Genomic DNA, 19,488 nt, shown 5'->3' on the forward strand with positions numbered 1-19,488 from the left:
ACCCAACACCCTTACCCAGATATACATGAAAGAAAAACACCAATGCACATAAAACAAAAATCATTAAAAAAAAAAAAAGTCAGTCCAACGGCCTTGTCTTAGTTAGGGTTTCTATTGCTATGAAGAGACACCGTGACCACGGCAACTTTTATAAGAACATTTGAGGGGGCTGGCTTGCAGTCTCAAAGGTCCAGTCCATCACCATCATGGCAGGGAGCATGGCAGCATGCGGGCAGACAGGGTGCTGGAGAAGGAGCTGAGGGGTCTACATCTTGCAGGAAACAGGAAATGGTCTCAGCGTCACACTGAGGGAATCTTTAGCAAAAGAGACCTCAAAGCCCACCCCCATAGTGACACACTTCCTCCAACAAAGCCACACCTACCCCAACAAAGCCACACCTCCCAAGAGTACGAGGGACCATATTCTTCCAAACTACCACAGGCCTCAGTGGCCACCCAGGCCCTCTGAAGAGCTAAACCTGACCTCAAGGTTCTCTGTCTCGTTCTCATACCTGGCACTCTGGGTACAGAGTTCCCCATCCACCAGCCCCCACCCCCCCCCATATCTGTCTGCTCCCACCATCAGTCTCCCACCCCCATGAGTGACGCTTACTTTCAACCTGGAATGCCCTTACCGAGCCTGGCAAAACCCTGTTTTACCTTTCCAGGCCCCAGAAAAGCCCATTTTCTCTTGGCCCTCTGCATCCCTCCTGCCCCACATAGAACCAATATTCCCAGGGCTCTCGAGACAAGACCCTGGGGTTGTAATCTGATGTCAGAGCAAACACGGGCAGTGACTGCTCACTGTGACCACGGGATCTTACGTTTTCATGTTCTCTCCTGCTCACCTTTGGAGCAGAGCTGTGTCTCACCGATGGGCGAGCTGTAGTGCACGCTTTAGGGCCAGAATGATGGCACCCTTCTTGTGGCTTGCGATGGGTTGTTGCGTGGGCTTGTCAGGGAGGAAAAGCAGGATTGGAGGACCTTCCATTAGGTACTTCCTAGACAGCCTGCATCCGTCTACCCTCCTCACACTGCCCCGGTATCACCAGAACCTTTAATTTAGACTGGCATTTAGCTGTGACGCGCGAACCCGGGCGTGCCTGGCGTCTTCAAGTACTTGTGGGGAACCACAGGAAATTCAGAGGCACCAGCCTACCTCCAGCTTCAGTAAGGGGCCAAGCTCTGAGCTAACGATTCCGTGATTTCTTTTTCTTTCTTCCCATTTTACAGATAAGGGCCATGAAGCTCAGAGGGGTAGTGCAAGTAATGAAGGGTGAGGGCTGGGATTCAGGGCCACTCGTGTTAGAGAAGGCGGGCATCTTTCCACACCCGGCCCGGTCCCACGAGAGAGGAGGATCAAACACGTACTCAGACCCTTGATGAAACGGGCCTGGGGAGCTAGGAAGTGTCCAGTAGGTGGCAGCCGAGAACCATCAGCGGCCCAGGACAGACAGGTGCAGGTCTCAGCTGGGACAAAGGCAGAGTGGGTGTGGGCAGCTTCGTGGGAACAGCTCCCTCCGCCCCCGGCCAACGCGCAACCTCATTAACGCTCGCGATCAACCTGTGCAGCGATGCCTTTAGCCTCACGTGAACCGAGATGGTCAGAGTTCAGACTGAAGAGAAGAGGAGAAGAAAAGGCGGTCCCTTGGAAGTGGCAAGGCTAAGGAACCCACACTGCCCGGCTTGGGCTGGCTCCAGAATGCTGGAGGACAAATCCAAGGACAGTGACTAAGACCTAATCAGGGAGGGCTTCCTGGAGGTTGTGTGACTCCAAAAAACAGGATATGGTAGGATTTTTTTTTTTTTTTCAAGCTGAGGTTCCTGGAGCAACCACACACAAATCATTTGAGTACTGTAGCTCAAAAGCTGGGCTCAGACGCCGCAAAACACTAAAATCCCCAACGACACGCCTGTAGAGGATCTGGTGATGGTGGCTTCCTTGGGGTTCACAAACAAATGAGCTGGAAGATACATACCTGGCAGGTGGTGGCGGCGGCAGCACGCTGCATCTGTCCATAGAGCCCCTCTGTGGGAGGGGTTGGTGACAGTTTCCTAGATGTCCCCAGCCCGGAAGAATGCCAGGACTCAGATTCTCTGAATCGGCTCACACCGCGGAGGATGCGACTGAGACCTGGGAGCTTCACTTTGCCCTGAGAGACAAGACAGCACCTTGTTCCTCTGTAGTCTCAGTGGTCTCGCCTTAATCATCCAGTCACCTGACTTGTTTGTCGATCCCTCCTGGGTGCGACCTTTGGGCTCCTGTTCAGAACGGCAGCTCTCTTTGTGATTGATCCTCAGTCACCCCTAGTGGGACCACCAGACATAAACCTGAGGTTTAGACTGTCTGAAGTTGCTGCCTCCAAAAGTGAAGATTCGTAGGCTTGCATCCGTCCCAACCTATACACAAAATCTCCTGACACAAACTGGTCCGGGTGCACGCGCCTGTAGTTGTAGCCCTTGGCGGAGAGGCAGAAGGATCAGGGGTTCGTTATTTTCTATACTTGGTGAATTCAAGGTCAACTCAGCCTATGTGGAGCACTGAGTGCTCTACCAGAGGACAGGGATTCCATTCCCAGCACCCACATATTGGCTCACACCCATAGGTAACTCCAGTTCCAGGGGATGTGACACCCTCTTCTGGCCTTCTTGGGCACCAGGCACACCTGTGGCTTACCCACATTCACCCAGACAAATACACCTACGCTCATAAAATATTTTTAAAATAAATTATTTTTTCAGATTTAATATATTTTTAATTTTAATATAACATTATGTTGGAACCCTTTGAAAATTTAAAATGCATGTCTATCATATTCACTTCCTATATCTCCTACTCTTAGGTTCCCTCACTTCCCTTTCCCAACTTCCTATCCCCTTTTCCTCATTTTTCCTTTTTACTGAAAATGTATGACTGTTTCAAACAGTACACCCTAATTACAATTTCCCCTCTCTCTACTCCTCCCAGTTCCTCCTCACCTCCCCGTCCCTTCCAGACCCACTCCCTTTCTGTCTCTCATTAGAAAAGAACAGGCTTCTAAGAGATAACCTGACAAAATAAAAAGATGAAGGAAAAACCATCTTATCAAAGTTGGACAAGGCAAACCAACAGAAGAAAAAGAGTCCTAAGAGCAGGCGCAAGAACCAGAGACCCACTTGTTCTCACACGGGAGTCCCATAAATACTAACTTAGAAGCTGTAGTGTGTGTTCAGATGGCCGCTTCATCCTCTGTGAGTTCATATGGTCCTTTGCCGCGCACCGCGCCCCCGTGTCTGCGCTCTGTGCGCTGGCACCCAGTTGGCGAGCTTTGGGCAAGGGGGCTGGAGGTTAAAATACACAGACACACAGACAGAGAGACAGCGACACGGGTCATCCTTCAATTCCCCAAGAATGCCCCCTTTATTGTGTTCAGGGGCAGATTATATAGAGATAGCCACGCCCCAGCCAAACACACCAGAAACCACTCTCCTGTCATCAGGAACTCCTGAAGGTCTCGTGCTCAGAGCAGCTGTAGGCACTCAGATCAGGGGATTACAAGAAATTCAGGATCTGGGGTCTCACTGCTCCCAACAGTCCTTGCTTAGCTGATTCAGACGGCCTTGTTCTCCTGGTGTCCTCCAGCCCCTCTGGCTCTTACAGTCTTTTTGCTTCCTCTTCTTTGGGATTCCCTGAGCTTTGAGGGGAGGGATTTGATGGAGTCCTCCTATTTAGACTCTTTTCCACGCAGTGTCTGGCTGTGGGTCTCTGCCTCTGCTCCATCTGCCGCAAGAGGAAGCCTCTCTGAGGAGGACTGGATAAAAGCACTGGTCTATGAGAATAGCGGACTATCATTAGGTTTCATTTTAATGATCTTTTTCTTTTTTCAGACCAGTAGTGTTTTGTTTTACCCTAGGTTTCTGAGTTAACTGGTTTCTCGATCTTCACCACCCATGCAGTGTTGGATATAGGTTTTTGTCTCACTGAGTGGGCCTGGCTGCTCCCACTAGTTTGTCCCATTGTCACCCTAGGACATCTTTTTGTTTGTTTTATGTTTTTTGAGACAAAGTTTCTTTGTGTAGCTTTGGAGTCTGTCCTGGAATTCACTCTGTAGACCAGGCTGGCCTTGAATTCACAGAAATTCCCCTGCCTCTGCCTTCTGAGTGCTGGAATTAAAGGCATGTGCCACGACCACCCGGCTTGCCCTAGGATATCTTGCAGGCAGGACAGACTGTAGGTTTTTACAAGTCTACTGATCTAGGCTCAGTGCTGGGGCCCAATTCATGCTCTGGGTCTGTTTCAGTGCCTTCGCACTATTGTTCTGAGATGTTTTTCTTCCTCTTTTCTTCCTTCCTCTCTCTCTCTCTCTCTCTCTCTCTCTCTCTCTCTCTCTCTCTCTTGTAACATGGCGGGGGATTGAACCTAGGGCCTCACAATTGCTCTGCCACAGAGCCACGCCCCTAATGCCCTTTTCTGCCATCCGGTTCTTAGTTAAAAACATCTATTCTTTGTAGAAAGGTGTAGGCAGACTTCTCTGTTCTACCAGTTGCTTCCCAAATAATTATGCAGAGGCTTAATATTAATTATAAATGCTCAGCCAATAGTTTAAGCTTGTCTTTAGCTATAAATTAACCCATTTCTATTCATCCATGTGCTGCCCCGAGGCACACTTACCTCATCTACGTACTCCCCATCCAGCTTGCTAGGCCTCTCATGGCGGCTCCTCAGACTCCACCCTTTTTCTTCCCAGCATCCTCCTAGTCTGGCTCTCCCGCCAATCTCTTCTGCCCAGCTATAGGCCAGTCAGCTCCTTATTAACCAATAAGAGTAGTGCATATTCACAGTGCACAAGGATTGCTCCCCAGCAGTAACGCTTCCCCTAGGATCAATTCTCGTCTTTCTCTGTTTTGTGTGTCCCTTGCTAATTATAGTGACGGCCACCAAGTCTCCTGAAGGCCCGTATTGCCCTCACCCAAAGCAAGCACTTGTTCATAGCCCAGCATGGAAAGTAAAATCTTAGACGCTGAGAGGATGTGGCCTCTGACATGAAGGGAAGAGGTCTTTGTGGTCGGTTCACCCAAGTCCTAGCTGATGAAGGCTTTTGCATTCCTTAATCTGGGATGAGTCTGTCTGTCTGTGATGGTTAGGGAGGGCCAGTTAGCAATGGTGACGGCGTCCCATTGCTGCATACTGGATTTTGATGGTAAGTGTTCAGTTGAAAGCTCCCCTTGGCCTCACCCCCTTATTCCAAACCCCGCCTTCCTCAGAGAGCCCACCAAGCAGTGGCTCCTCCCCCGGAGCTCCAGTCCCTAGACCTGGCCTGTGATTTCTCCTCTCCCCTCCCTTGCTTCACTTCCGGGGGACCTGAGAGTCACCCTGGGGTGCTTTGCTCATTAAACCTGGTCTTTATAATTCGGTTTTTATCTGATTTACTGTGTTGGTAGAGAAACCTACTCCCAGGGATCCATAAATACTTATCAGTAAGCGGAACTATCCCTGGTAAGAGTCCAAGTAGGTCCACCTTGAAAAGGAAAATTTCAAGTCTCTTGCGTTGCAAGTACATGTGAAAGACCCTACAGACCCCCGCCCCCCCCAAAACCTGCAGCTAGCCGGCTCTCATGAGAACATCCTGTTTGCTTGAGACCCTCAGGACCCTCTCAGGACCTGCAGCTAGCCACTCTCATGAGAACATCCCGGTCGCATAGGAAAATAGGATGCTTAAAATATCAGCAGTTTACAAAAGAAACAATTCCCCCTAAAGGACCCCAGCTTAACTGCTGTAACATCATTTTACAAGGTTCTTGACAAACAATTGTAAGTACAGAGTGAGGTCAGGATCTCTGGCTGCAAAGCAGGATATTTATGAGGTCAGGGTCTCTGACTGCAAAGCAGGATACATCTGTGTGGGAAAAGGAAAAACCACTTATGCCCCCTGCCCCATTCTAATCAGACCTATAATCATGCATCTGCTTCTGTAATTTGCTTTTTGGCCGCCCTCTTTCCTGTAAAAAGACCTTCCCCCAGTCTGCAGGCACACAAGTCCTCCGAAAGACTTTGTCGCCCTTTGTACCTGTGTTTACCTGTAAACCTCTTGCCATTTGCATCCGTGTGGTCTCGGCCTGTTCCTTGGCTTCAAGGGAGTCTCCTCTCAAGGGAAGTCCTCTCCGAGGGTCTTTCACATGGAAGCTCAGAATCCTCAGTGGACTGTTAACCCCAGGGCCACCACAAACGAGGACATGGCTTTTGGGACTTGCTTTCCAGGCCTCAGCCTACAGACTCTTCAGTTCTTTGGGCTAGAAGTAGGGCACCCAGTTAAACTTGGGCTTCAGATAAACACTATACATATTTATAGGTAGGTCTCACTATATAGCCCAAGGTGGCCTTGAACATCTGATCATCTTGCCTCAAAGTCCCAAATGCTAGTAGTATTGCAGGCATGAGCCACCATGTTCTGCTCACAAAATAAAATTCTTAGTGTAACTTTATCCCAATAATATATGAAACATTTAAAAATTTTGATACATGTTTTTAAATAACATTTTATAAAAATTTCAGAATTTCATACATTGAGTTCTCTTCCTCCTCCTCCTCTTCCTCCTCCTCCTCCCCTCCTCCTCCTCTTCCTCCTCCTCCCCCCCCTCCTCCCCTCCTCCTTCTCCTCCTCCTCTTCCTCCACCTCCTCCTCCTCCTCCTCCTATGGAATACAGTTTGTGTTGCCCAACTACTTTTGGGAGTGGAATCCACCCTAGAGTGTGGTCAACCTATCAGGGGTCAACACCATTACCTAAAACCCACTCTCTCTCCCGCAGCTACCAAACACACCTCAGCTAGTGTGGGCTTTGTCTGATTCCAGCAGGCCTTGCGCGTGCTGTCAGAATTGCTGTGAGTTCTTACGTGGAATTTCCCTGTTGTGTTCGAAGCACACTGTCTCCTCGAAGTCACCCACTACCTCCGACTTGTACAATCTTTCTGCCTCCTCTTCTTCGAAGGTCCCAGAGTCTGACAGGGAGGAGAGTGACATGCAAGTCGCACTTAGGACTGAGCTCTTCACGACGGAGGCATTTCTATAGTTAAAAAATTACATGAACACGTGACAAAAATACTTGTTTATCTGAAATCCAAGTTTACCTGGACACCCCATAGTCTACTGGACAACTTAAAATGCATGTCTTCCCTGGGGTAAAATGTTGGGACTGGGGAACACAGGCCACCAAGAGCTGTGTGAGTGTGTGCGTTTCCTAAGGATAGAATGAGGTTAACTTCTTTCATGCCAAATAAGTAATCACAGACAACCCGCTAGGAAGCCAGACTCATGACTATCATGAGACTCAAGATCAAGAATGAGAAAAAAAAATTATTATTTTTTTTTAGATTACTAGTCAGAGAAGCCGTCTTCACACACACACAGCCAGTCAGTCACCACGCAGAGGGCTGTCTCCACAAGAAGGTAAGAGCACTGGCTTCTTTCAGAACAGGCCTTGGGGGGCTCTTCTGTCCCCGCTCTGGGCCTTCTTGAATCGCCGGTCAGCAGAATTACCCTCCTCCCTGTTTGTAATTGTCTCGCTTCTGGAGGTTACAGTCTCTTAGATTCTCTCTTAGTCCTCCAAGGTTGCCAAGAATGGTGATTTGGGGGAGGGGGGAGGTTTGCTGATGCCAGGAACCCCTTTGCACTAGATGTATTCTGTCACCCAAAGGGACTTCTGCTAGCTTGATGGGGTGAGGTACACTTGTCCTGTAACTGTTTGCCGAGGCTCTAAGCTTTAGGGAGGCACATACATAAAACAATAGATGCAGAATTAATTCGGTCTCCTGTGTGTCAGCACAGGCTTCACCCCTCCACTGCTCTCCTGAGAGGACCCCCCCGAGCTCAAGTGTAAGTTCTTTTTACCCGGGGAAGGGCAATTACACACAGAATGCCCCCTCGCCCCCATGGGAAAAAGTCTCACTGTGAAAAATGAACGTTCCGATTTTGCTCTTCTTCAAAACGGAGCTAACTAATGTAATTCCATGGGGATAGGCCTTTAAAACGTATAGAAACCATAAACCCACCCCACAATAATAGCAAGGGGTGAAGCTTCCATTATTGCTTTTTTAAATGAGCTTACCTTAATTATGGCCACTGTAGCCCATGAGAATTTTGTTGGTATTTATTTGTACACATTTTAGGGTTAGGATTTTGTGTGTGTGTGTGTGTGTGTGTGTGTGCTCGCGCGCGTGTGTGTTTGGGTTGGGTGTGGTGACATACACCTTTAATTAATTCCAGAACTTGGAAAGCAGAGGCACACAGATCTTTATGAGTTCAAGGTCCAGTCTAGTTATTGAGTTCTTAGACAGCCAGGGCAGTGCAGTGAAACTCTGTCTAAAAAAAAATAATAATAAATTTAAATTCCTAGCCATGAGACCCGGATAGATGGAAATAGAAATTGAGCTGAATGGGAGGAAAAACAAATTACTAGATGAAATGAAGTCCTGGCCTTCCTATGTTTGTCTTGGGTAATATGTACTTGGCCAAAAGGAGTGGGTTCCCTTGTTGAAAAGTGGGTTTGGAAGATGAAATGTCACTACTACCCACACCCTGGCCAACCTCAGGCTGCATTGTGCTGGTAAACACCTCCCTGGGCATTGTAAGCTTTAGCTGGGCCAGAGATCGATGTCAATGGTAATTTCAGAGAAAAGCAATGCATCTTTTGTTTTTGATTTTTGAGACAGGGATTCTATTTGTATCCGCCCTGGCTGTCCTGGAACTCGCTCTGTAGACCAGGCTGTCCTTGAACTCACAGAGATCATCTGCCTGCCTCAGCTCCCTGAGTGCTGGGATTGAAGGATAACCAATGCCTAGCTTCTTTTATTTCTTTGAAAACTTATGATTACACCCACATATGTGTGTGTGTGTGTGTGTGTGTGTGTGTGACAGTGCACGTGTGGGAATCAAAAGACAATGCCATGGAGCCACCTCCACCTTCACCTGGGAGTTTGGGGAGCACACTCAGGTTGCCAGACCTGTGTAGCCAACATCTTTGCACACTGAATCATCCTTCAGCCCCACGGCTTGTTCTAACAACTACTGCCCTAGGCCAGCAACGCCAGAGAAAGCAGGAACAGAAACCTTTCTGATTTTATCACAGATTCAAACTGAAGGCTGGGGAGACACACTCCCCCCATGGTAGCTTAGGGTTCGCATGCTGTGTTTCATTTGCAGTCTTCTTAGATAGAACCTAATTCTCCTGTAATTAAAAGGCGTCAGAAACCTAAGCTATTTCCAAAGCTCTTGGAATTGATGAGAGGAGGCACGAATCCTGACAGGCAGGACCAGGAGGGTGTGTTAGCTGACACCCATCCTGGGGACAGTATCTGTGAGATGCATGAGGGTGTTTTGAATACACTAAACAATGCCGATGTGACCTTCCTTTAGGTGTCCTCCGAGTCCACACAATGCCACGAGAAGAGGATCACTTCAGTTACCCCAAGAAGGGGCATGGCCACTCTTATGTCACTGCTGAAGAGTAAGTTAATAAGCAGACCTTCTGGGCTTTCCAGTTTGCCATTTGCAGGCAAAGCCTGTTGACTTCCACCCACACATGCCAACCACTGCCACCAGGGCAGACCTGGTGGCCCTATAACGGTCTCACTCACACCTCAAATTGTTGGGAGACGGAAGTGAGAAAAGTTAAATATTGCTGTTTTTGTCTGTATCCTTGGGCTTTGGTTGTTGGTTCCAAAGTTGGGAAACATCTATCCAGGACCAGGACCCAGCCATTTCCTTCCTCAGGCCGATCCCGTCAACTCCTCTCAGGACTCCGGTGGGAACTCGGCAGACAGAATAGCATTAAGATGCTAAAGAACCAGCCAGTAGGGGCATGTGCGTGTGTCAGCCCGCATGCAGAGTCCAGGCTGAAGATGGTGGCCATGACTTTTGCACCATGGTGCCGACCGACAGAAAGATGTGTGGACTTCTGAGTTAATTAATAATAAGTATTTATGCGATTATGACTTCTAAGAACTCAGTATGTGGTTCGGAGATACTGTTCTATATCTCTGAAAAGGTCCAGAGTCCACTGGGAAAGTTGGGCAGGAAGCAACTGCAGCATCTGTAAGTGCTCTCAGGGGAACCCAGGACCCACCCTGCAGGTGCTAGGAATGCGAAGGGTGTGGCAGGAGGGGAACCTGAGCCTGGAGTCCAGAGGCTTTGAGGAGACCAGCAATTCTCACCCTTCCTAACGCCGCGACCCTTTAATACAGTTCCTCATGTTGTGGTGACCCCCAACCATAGAAGTATTTCGCTGCTAATTCATAACTAGTTTTGCTACTGTTAGGGATCACAATATAAATATCTGATTTGCAGGATACTGATATTCGATCCTCGTGAAAGAGTCTTTTAATGGGGGGTGGTGATGACCCACACGTAGGAAACCACTGATTTAGACCATCTTTAAGCCATCTGTTCAGAACCCCAGCAGATCTGTTCCCCTTGTAGGAAGAGTTTCTGGAAATGCTTACATAAATCACACAGAGTCAAACAGCAAACAAGGAACAGACTCCATCCACGGAGTCTAGCTGGGAGCGTTTTCCACACCTCAGCATAGCCAGTGCAGAGGTAGGGGAAGTGATACATTCCAGAAAATTGCCTCAGTAAGATAAAGATACTGCTTAGGTGGGGAGGTAGATTGGAAATGGTATCGTTTTGTCATCTTTAGGGTAACTCCACTTAAACTATATTCTTCTTAGGCTAGAATTTTATTTTCTCTCATTTGGTAGTCCAGGCACCCTAGCCCATAAGTTCCCTTCCTTCTTGTCACCTGGGCATTGCTCCTATCTAATAAGTGAAACCTCAGCTTAGGGTTTCCCCAACAGAAACTCGGGAACCAAAGGAAGGCTGGGGGCCTGGGGAGCTGGGGGGCTGGGGCCACTGTTCCACTGGTACTCAGCCTCCATCCCCCACACCACGACACCCACGTCTGCCTGCTGTGCCCCCCACACCACGACACCCATGTCTGCCCGCTGTGTTTTATGTGGGAAAAGGCGCAGAGAAACCAGGAGACCAGGAGGTACGCGACAGGATGTGGTGATGTTGGGATTTAAGCCCAGCTCTGTTTGCCCATGAAACACTAAGCTGGTGGGCTAACAAAAGCAAGTATTTGCACAGTCCTATTCAAAGAGAGGAGAGGCCAGAGATCAGCATCTCTCACTGCCAAGCCAGAAGTGGAGGCAGGCATTGTCAGCTCAGTGGGCTGACAGCTGAGTCGTCCTTTATGGTCCTTTACCATCAGTTCCAACTGGTGAAGCTAAGAGTCACACCCACAGCCAATGCAAAATCACTCTCCAGGTCGAGGAAGGAAGATGGACACCATTAAGTCACCTTCAGTATGAGGACCTGGTGAAGCAGGTGGAGCCTTGAGGAGACAAAGGCACAGAAGTAACAAGGGGCAGCAAATACTGCAGGATGTTGCTTCTATCCCTGGGGCTGAGGGAACAAATGGGAAGGCAGGGGTCACTGGAACCTAAAACGGAGGGGAGCAAGCCCATAGAATGGGGCCTACAAGACTGAAGGGGATTTCTGTTGGCTGCTTCCTGTGTGCTCAGGCCTCTGGCCAGTGGGGCACTGGTCAGCTGGTGGGGGCACGGAGAGGCTGGTTCTGGGAGTGGCAGGGAGAGAGGGGGCAACTGAACTGACCAGCACTGTGAAGAGCGGCTATGGGGGATGCCGAACAAAGCAGGGAGCAAACTGTCACTAGGACGCTCTGTGGGACACTCTGCAGGAGCCACAGGCAAAACAGAATTAGGGTCTGCAGAGTCCCCTGCCAGCATCCCAGAGCAGGACATAAGAAGGTGGGTTTGGAGTTGGGGACAGCAGTTTACACAGGGCCCCTGTGGCTTATTAGCATCATGTTAGGTCACCTTCACTGAAGGCTCGCATCTGGCCAAAGTGTTTGTGCAGGGTCAGGAGAGCACTATGGTGTTTTCCGAGAGCCCGGAAAGGTCCCGGGTCCAGCGCAGAAGCAAAACAGCTGCTCAGTCTGCACATATGGATGCTGTCATGTCCATGGACATCACCAGAAGCCCCAGCACAGTGCAGTGACACTTTGAACCCCAGTCCTTGAAGGACACGACCATAGAGTACCTGAAGCAACACGATTTCATGCAGGGTAGTGAAAGAGACCAGGGAAGAACTCGAAAAAAATCGCCGCACAAGACCACTGATATCAGGACCTCACTCATCTGGCTGCCTGTTTAAACGGGAGGGTCGGACACAGGGGAACACAGGGGGACACAGGGAACAGAGGCATTTGCATTGATGCGATATATCTCTGTGATTCTCAGAGGATATTTCTCCTCCTCTGAAATCTGCTGGAGGTACAATGAGGAAGAATGATACGCAATGAACTACCACAGCGAGTCAGAAAGGGCTACTGCTGCCCGTTAGCGCTCTCTGAAGCCTCAGTAGACGGGGTTCTTACACCCTCAACATTTGCCTAAATGCAGATTCCTAGGCGCCCCCTCCAAAAGGAGTCACTTTAGGCCAGGAGTGGTGCCCCGGGGTCTGTGCTTGAATTGCCCCTCAGGTGACTGAGGAGCCTGCTAGGCTGGACAGCAGCTCCTTTGATGTCTTATGCTTTCAGTCACTCGTGTGCATAGTTTAAGGACAACGTGACGTGCGGAACAGAGCCCTGTCTGTGTCAAGGCGCTCGTAGAAAGAGCAGAGGGTGAAGTGAGAGTATGCGCGTGCTGGGAAATTGTGTCAGCTGCCTGCCGACACGAGAACCGTTGAACACCCCTTGTGACAGCATCACCTTAGATTTTTTTTTTCTCCAGGAAAGCACTGGACAATGGTCCTAGGTCGGGCCTGAATCCTAGAGCTTTCTTGATGGCTGTCTAGTCTAGTACCACTTACTGATTCCACCATGTGCTGGCTGCACAGCCTGGAGCATTTTGGCAGCCTAACGTCAGCTGTAAAATGAACTATCCCTAGCTCAGAGAGATTGCTGTGAAGATAAAACATGGGGGCAGGGGCAGTAGCACAGTGCCTGGTACAAAACGGTGTTCAGAGGAGGTCTCAGTGCCCGGGACTTGGGTGTTTGGGTCATGCAGTTGCTAAGTTTACATGTGGGTTGACCTACACAACAAGGGCAGAGCTTTCGTCCACACAGACCTCTTCCAGGTCCCCCCATCCCATCTAGAGCTGGCAGCCTTGAGATGAAGGTAGGTGGTAATGAAAAAAACTCCCTCCTTCATTCACCCTCATACCCCTGCAGCCACTCGGCCCAGTAAGCATCACCCAGCCTGGCAGAACATTTCTTAGCAAGCTCACAGTCCGGTCCTCAGTGCGGATCGTGCTGAGTATGCAGATACCAGCTGACTGGCAGTGTCATACAGGAACACACATGCTGGGCCTTTGCAGCAACTGTACTGCTCCCCAGGGGACTCCGGACACAGCAGTTGGCTAAGAGTCTCACAACAGCATCCTGATGCTCAGGACCAGATGCACAGATAAGAGACAGCGGAACTCTGCACTAGGGCCAGCTCAGACTCTTCTCCTTGGGTCACAGGGTCACAGGAGTCACATCAGAGTTTAGGGCAGGGATAGCCTCAGGCTCACACCCTGACTCTGCCTGGTGATAGCTCTGGGTGGCAGCCCACTGATCCTCTGAATCCATTTCTTCCTCTGTGACGTGGCAATAATGATTGGCTCCTTGCTGCAGAGTTACAACACTGGCTCATAGCCAGTGCTCATTTCTACTTCCTTTTTCTGGATCAAATTGGGGAAAATGCCTAAAAGAACTGTGTTGAGAAGAAAAGGCTCTTCTTCAGTAAATATTCTGTCCATACAGCTGCCAGGTGCCAGGGCACACCTTATGGTTTGGACATGGGTGCTCCACGCTTCAGAGTTCCTAAACTAGGCCCTATCCTTAGATATTGGAGCTGGAGGTCTGGTCAGGTGCCCTGTGTGGCAAACAGCAAACTATCTGGAGACTAGAAGATGCTTTTCTGGACCACGGAAAGGGAGAAGGTTGGTTGCTTCACTACAGTCTGGACCAATGTTTCTGAGCAGAGTGGGATGTGTCTATCTCTTGGTCCAGGGCCGCAGGGATTGGCATCCTGATTGTGGTCCTGGGCATTGCTCTGCTCATCGGCTGTTGGTACTATAGGAGACGAAGCGGATACCGAATATTGTCGGTGAGTCAGGGTTCCCTGCCGGGTCCCAGTCTTCTTCTGAATCTCTGGGGATGCCCTCGCGTGTGTGTGCATGCTGCGCATGCCATGGTATGGGGTGGAGGCAGAAGACAACTTTCTGGAGTTGGTTTTCTCTTTCCGCCATGTGGGGCTCGGGAGCAAACCTAGCTAGTCAGTCTGGGTAGCAATCACTCTTTGCTCCCTGCCAAATGCCAAGTTCTTCTAACTCTGTCATACCATGGTCCCCAAGGTTTTGCTGCTGCTGCTCACACCAGCATGAGAAAAACAACCTCCCTGCAACATCCTTTGTCCATTTATCTGTCCATTGGTCCTGAAGAGATCAAGAGCAAACTTGTCATAATGCTAATGTTAGAAAGGGGCCTTAACAAGAGCTCCTGAGTAAACTGGGAGCATGGGGACCTTGGGGGAAGGTTGAAGAGGGAAGGAGAGAGGCAGGGAGGGGAGCAGAGAAAAATGTAGAGCTCAATAAAGATTAATAAAAAATGTATATAAAAAAACAGGGAGGGAGGAACAAAAAAGAAAGGGGTCTTAAAAACCTGAATATTTGTGTAAGTTCCCAAAGTCTGGGTGTTTTGAGACCTGCAAGGCACAGCAAGGTAGGAAGATTTAAATGTGATCTCAAAGGGAAACCAAGGGCTACATAGTAAAAACAAGTATTTTAGCACTGAAAGCCACTGGGCGGGAGAGATGGCTCAGCGGCTGAGTGCACTGGCTGCTCTTCCAGAGGACCCAGGTTCGGTTCCCAGCACTCACATGCTGGCTCACAGCCCCTCTATAACTGCAGTCTCAGGGGATCTGTTAAGCTCTTCTGGCCTCTGCAGGAACCAGGAATGCTCATGGTTGTACACAGGCATACATTCTGGCAAGACACCCATATTCATAAAATGAATAAATAATAAAATAAAAAAATAAAGCCACTAGCTAGGGATGGTAGTGCCTACATGTAGTTTTCAGCACTTAGGAAGGCTAAGCCAGGAGGGCAGAGTTCGGGCCATCACAGGCTACCAGGAAGAAGCTGTTGAAAACAATAAAGCACCCCTCCCAATCCCCCATCAGACTTTCACACACATCACTTCAAAGTTAGATTGTCACAGAATCATCAAACTATATTGTCACAGAAACAGCAAAAGCATACTCAAAAAACAAAGCACTGAACTCAGGTGAGTGAAATATGGCAAAGTGGACAGAAACTTTCAGAAGTGTGAACCCTCTGCAAGTCTGACCTACACTTGGCTTTTCAAAACCTTCGCTCTATCCTCTCTGGAAGAAGGGATACCCTAACAAAACTCCACCAGTACCAGGCACAGCTCAGGCTCCCTAGAAGACATATGAACCCCGAGTTTAGCCCATAGCCCAGGCTGCCTCCCTGGCATGTGCATGCCCTCAGTCCCCATACTCAAATCATTCTTGCCTGCCTGCCTGCCTGCCTGCCTGCCTGCCTCCCTCCCTCCCTCCCTCCCTCCTTCCCTTCTTTCTCTTGAGACAGGGTTTCTCTATGTAACAGCCTCAGCTGTCCTGGAACTCACTTTGTAGACCACCAGGCTGGCCTCGAATTCACAGAGATCCATCTGCCTCTGCCTCCTGCATGCTGGGATTAAAAGTGTGTGCCACCACTGCCCAGCCATACTTGCATTTTTTAAACACCTGTTATCTTCAACCTCCCAGCTGAAATGTTCCTTTTCCTGGAAACCGGGTGGCATCTGTGTCTCTCTTTCCCAACTGCCTTTTAGCTGAGGTGAGGGTCCAGAGTGTAAACCAGAGGCAAAGCACATCGGGAGCCACACACCATCAAGCAGAGCCCTCTAGTGATGACATTACCTTGCAGTTGGTTATTTACTGTTTGGATGCAGGGCATCAAGATTTGGCTTCATTGTGCCCCACTGACTTGCTGGCGGCCTTAGATACTAACTCTTCCATACCTCACTGGCTTCTGCTCTACACCTTGTCATGGCAAAAACATGACAGAAAAAATGCTTACTGGTTTTTACCATACACATCTTCATCTTTTATTTTCATCTTCAATTATACACGTGTGTCTACATGTGGGCATGTGTATGAGAATGTCTGTGTTCATAGAGGTCAGAAGCCGGTCTCCCTGGGCTCAGAGCTACAGGCAGTTGTGAGCTACCAAACATAGGTGCAGAGAATTGAACATGGGCCCTTTACAAGAATAGCAAATACTTCTAACTGCAGTCATCTCTCTAGCCCCATTTCTCTCTCTCTTATGAGTGTTTGCCTACATGGATGAAAGAGCACTACATGCATGCAGTACCCAGAGAGGCCAGAAGGGGGTTTAGAATCCCCTGGAACTCGTATGATAAATGGTGGTGAGCCACCACACCAGTGCTGGGAACAGAACCTGGGTCCTTTGTGAGAGAAGCAAATGCCCCTAACCACCGAGTCATCTCTCTAGCCCTATGTCCTTATTTTTTGAAGAACAATTTTACAAGTTGTTCATTTTGTAAATGCAGTCTTCTTGGGACTTCTCTTCAAAGCCTCCAGTGAGGGACTGGGCACTTCCTTGGCAGTCTTTAGTTAGTTCCAACACAACTCTGAGAAGTGCGTTGTACTGTCCTGCAACTACAGAGATAACAACTGGAATCAACAGAGGTAAAGGGAGTGGCCTGAGGAGCCGCAGCAAGTGAGTGGCAGCAGCTAGTTTAAAGCCCATTTTTAAAATGCTGCTTATCTTTTCGTTCATGGACTCAGTTCTTATATTTTTTAAACCATTCATTTTTATGACTTTGTATTTCAGGACAAAAGACTTTATGCTGGTATGCAAAGTACCCTGAAGGAAAGATGCCCTAGTGATGGTCATCAGGATAGCGGACTGTCTTTTCAAGAAGAAAAACAGCAGCCTGTGGTAGGTGGAGATTGTGCATCTGGGCATTTTCATGTTAGCTGCTTTCAGGTCAAGTGAACAAAGTGGTTTCCATTGAAAAAGCAATGCGAGTCAGGTGGTGACCTTTAATCCCAGCATTTGGGAGGCAGAGGCAGGTGGATCTCAGTGGGTTCAAGACCAGCCTGGTCTACAGAGTGAGTTCCAGGACAGCTAGGTTCTCACAGAGAAACCCTGACTTGAAAAACAAACAAAAGCAACTTAATATCACTAAACTCTTAACTGGCCAATAATGGTCAAAATTAGGGCTGGGATCATAACTCAATGGTAGAGCTCTTGCCTTGCATGCATGAGGACGTAGATTTAATCCACACATTTTGACCTCCATAAAGGTCAAAATGGTAATTTTATTTTTTTTTGGTTTTTCGAGACAGGGTTTCTCTGTAGCTTTGGAACCTGTCCTGGCCAAAATGGTAATTTTTATTGGGATATTTTATAATAAAAACAAACAAAATGGGAAATAGTTTTTTTTTTAAGTTTTATTTTCTAACATTTAGATTTTACAGTCCCTGCATATAAGAGCCACAGGAGGTTTTTTTCCTATAGAACTGGCCACCACATGTATTAAACACTTGAAACATAGTAGTTTGAAAGAAGTAGTTTCATGGCCGGGTGGTGGTGGCGCACGCCTTTAATCCCAGCACTTGGGAGGCAGAGGCAGGCGGATCTCTGTGAGTTCGAGGCCAGCCTGGTCTACAAGAGCTAGTTCCGGGATCGGCACCAAAGCTACAGAGAAACCCTGTCTCGAAAAAAAAAAAAAAAAAAAAAAAAAAAGTAGTTTCATGATGTTTCAGAGGCAGAATACATGAATAGAGCCACTACTGACCTGTGGGTTTGATGTTGAAATGACTGTATTTAGTTAGATATTTTATCTAATTTACCTACTTTATAAAGGTGGTTATTAGAAATTTAAGTTCTACATGTGACTTGCATGCACTTCTGTACACTAAGCACAGCAAAGTAATGGACATTTACTCTGGGGTCAGGTAACTGTGTTTGATTCTTAGCTCCATGACTTTACTGTTTGTGACCTAGGGCAAGTGACTTGTCCATGCCTCATTTCCACTTGACAACATCTCTTATGACTGAGCATTAACTGGATAACTGACACATTTGTGCTCAGCTGGTAGATAAATCTGTCTCCCCCAACCTCCATGGTGTTGTCTTTGGATGATGTTTATCTCTGAGCTGTCCCTGCCCCCAGCCCTAAATATGCCTTTAGACACACTTAATAGGGAACTCTGTGGGTGAAGATGCAGCATTTGAGTGACTCACACACGATTCGAGAATTCACAGGCAGGTGAGTTTCTTCAATGGGGACCTGCTGCCAAACTTGACAGCTTTGGGTTTGATCCCTGGGACCCAGGTGGTAATGGGAGAGAACCAATTTCCCAAAATTATTCCCTAACATCCACATGTGTGCTGTGGCACAGGTGCTTCCCTCAAAACAAAGTAAATAATTTAGATTTTGGGAAGCCTCTCCTCTTGTTTTTTCCCCCACCAATGTTTCAACATATGCATTTGTGAGACATAACCATTACTCCATTGGACAAAAACCTATGTATGAACATCTAGACGCTTTGGTCCAGAGCAAAGGTATCAATGTGATGCAGGCTGTGTTGCCTCACCCCTCCCAGAACATGTACACTGCTGTCAAGCTCACTGCTCTTCCTTCCTCATCCTCACAGGTTCCCAACGCTCCACCTGCCTATGAGAAGCTCTCTCCAGACCAGTGCCCACCACCATATTCACCCTGAGCGCCAGCAAGGGGCTGGGAATGTGGAAATGGTTTCTCTCACGCTTTTGCTTTAAGGCTGGCAGACACCCGTGTTTTTCAGAAGGCTACGTAATGAGCATCTCTACACTTTAACAGGCCAGTGCTAAGTTCTTGTTAGGGCAACCAGAGGATAGTGAGATATTGACAAGAAATAGGACCCTGGGAAAAGTTTTAATAAACACTTTAACGCATGTCATCTGTCCCAGAAGAAATGCTATTAAATCATCGTCGTCATTTTGAGGGGTAAACTCCATGGATAATCTGTGAGCATCTGAATTGTGAAGAAAATACTTTTTCTAACTTTCTTTTTATTCTTTGGGTCTTTCACATCATTCATCTTGACCATTCATTTCCCACCCCTTTGTATCCTCCCTCTGCCCTTGCAACCTTGCCCCTCCTAAAATAGAATAAAATTTAAGAGAAAAAAAAAAGGAAAAAAAAACTCACACTGGAAGCTGCAGGCACATGCAGGAGACTCCTCTCACTCCAGGGATTTAGTAGTGAGCTTCATGGGACTGAAATTATGCCAGAGGTATCAGTAAACTAGGTTCCATGAGAGTTTAGAGAATTCTTTTGAGACAGTAGGTGAAGTTTTAGGTTACTTTGTTTTATAAATTGGGTATATAAACACATTCATTGAATAAG

The 19,488-nt window shown here is 48.1% G+C and overlaps 1 protein-coding gene across 1 annotated transcript; it reads left to right on the forward strand.

The window, feature by feature from the left end:
* Positions 1-7,322: 7,322 nt before the first annotated feature.
* Positions 7,323-19,148, forward strand: Mlana (melan-A). Its single transcript, XM_050160065.1, has 5 exons — positions 7,323-7,424; positions 9,390-9,480; positions 14,053-14,149; positions 16,923-17,030; positions 18,755-19,148. Exons 2-5 carry the CDS (start codon positions 9,410-9,412, stop codon positions 18,821-18,823), a joined length of 345 nt encoding a protein of 114 aa, XP_050016022.1. The 5' UTR covers positions 7,323-7,424; positions 9,390-9,409; the 3' UTR covers positions 18,824-19,148.
* The last annotated feature ends 340 nt before the right edge of the window (positions 19,149-19,488 follow it).

The sequence above is a fragment of the Alexandromys fortis genome, unplaced genomic scaffold (genome assembly GCF_014885135.2).
Source record: "Alexandromys fortis isolate MF-2015 unplaced genomic scaffold, M_Fortis_MF-2015_v1.1 scaffold_10, whole genome shotgun sequence".
NCBI lineage: Eukaryota > Metazoa > Chordata > Mammalia > Rodentia > Cricetidae > Alexandromys > Alexandromys fortis.

What these genes read in the sequence shown, in the direction of transcription:
- Mlana (XM_050160065.1), top strand. Translation starts at nt 9,410, where the DNA reads ATGCCACGAGAAGAGGATCACTTCAGTTACCCCAAGAAGGGGCATGGC. An exon ending in GCGGATACCGAATATTGTCG is followed by an intron (nt 14,150 to 16,922) that starts GTGAGTCAGGGT and finishes TTTGTATTTCAG; the next exon opens with GACAAAAGACTTTATGCTGG. An exon ending in AAGAAAAACAGCAGCCTGTG is followed by an intron (nt 17,031 to 18,754) that starts GTAGGTGGAGAT and finishes TCATCCTCACAG; the next exon opens with GTTCCCAACGCTCCACCTGC.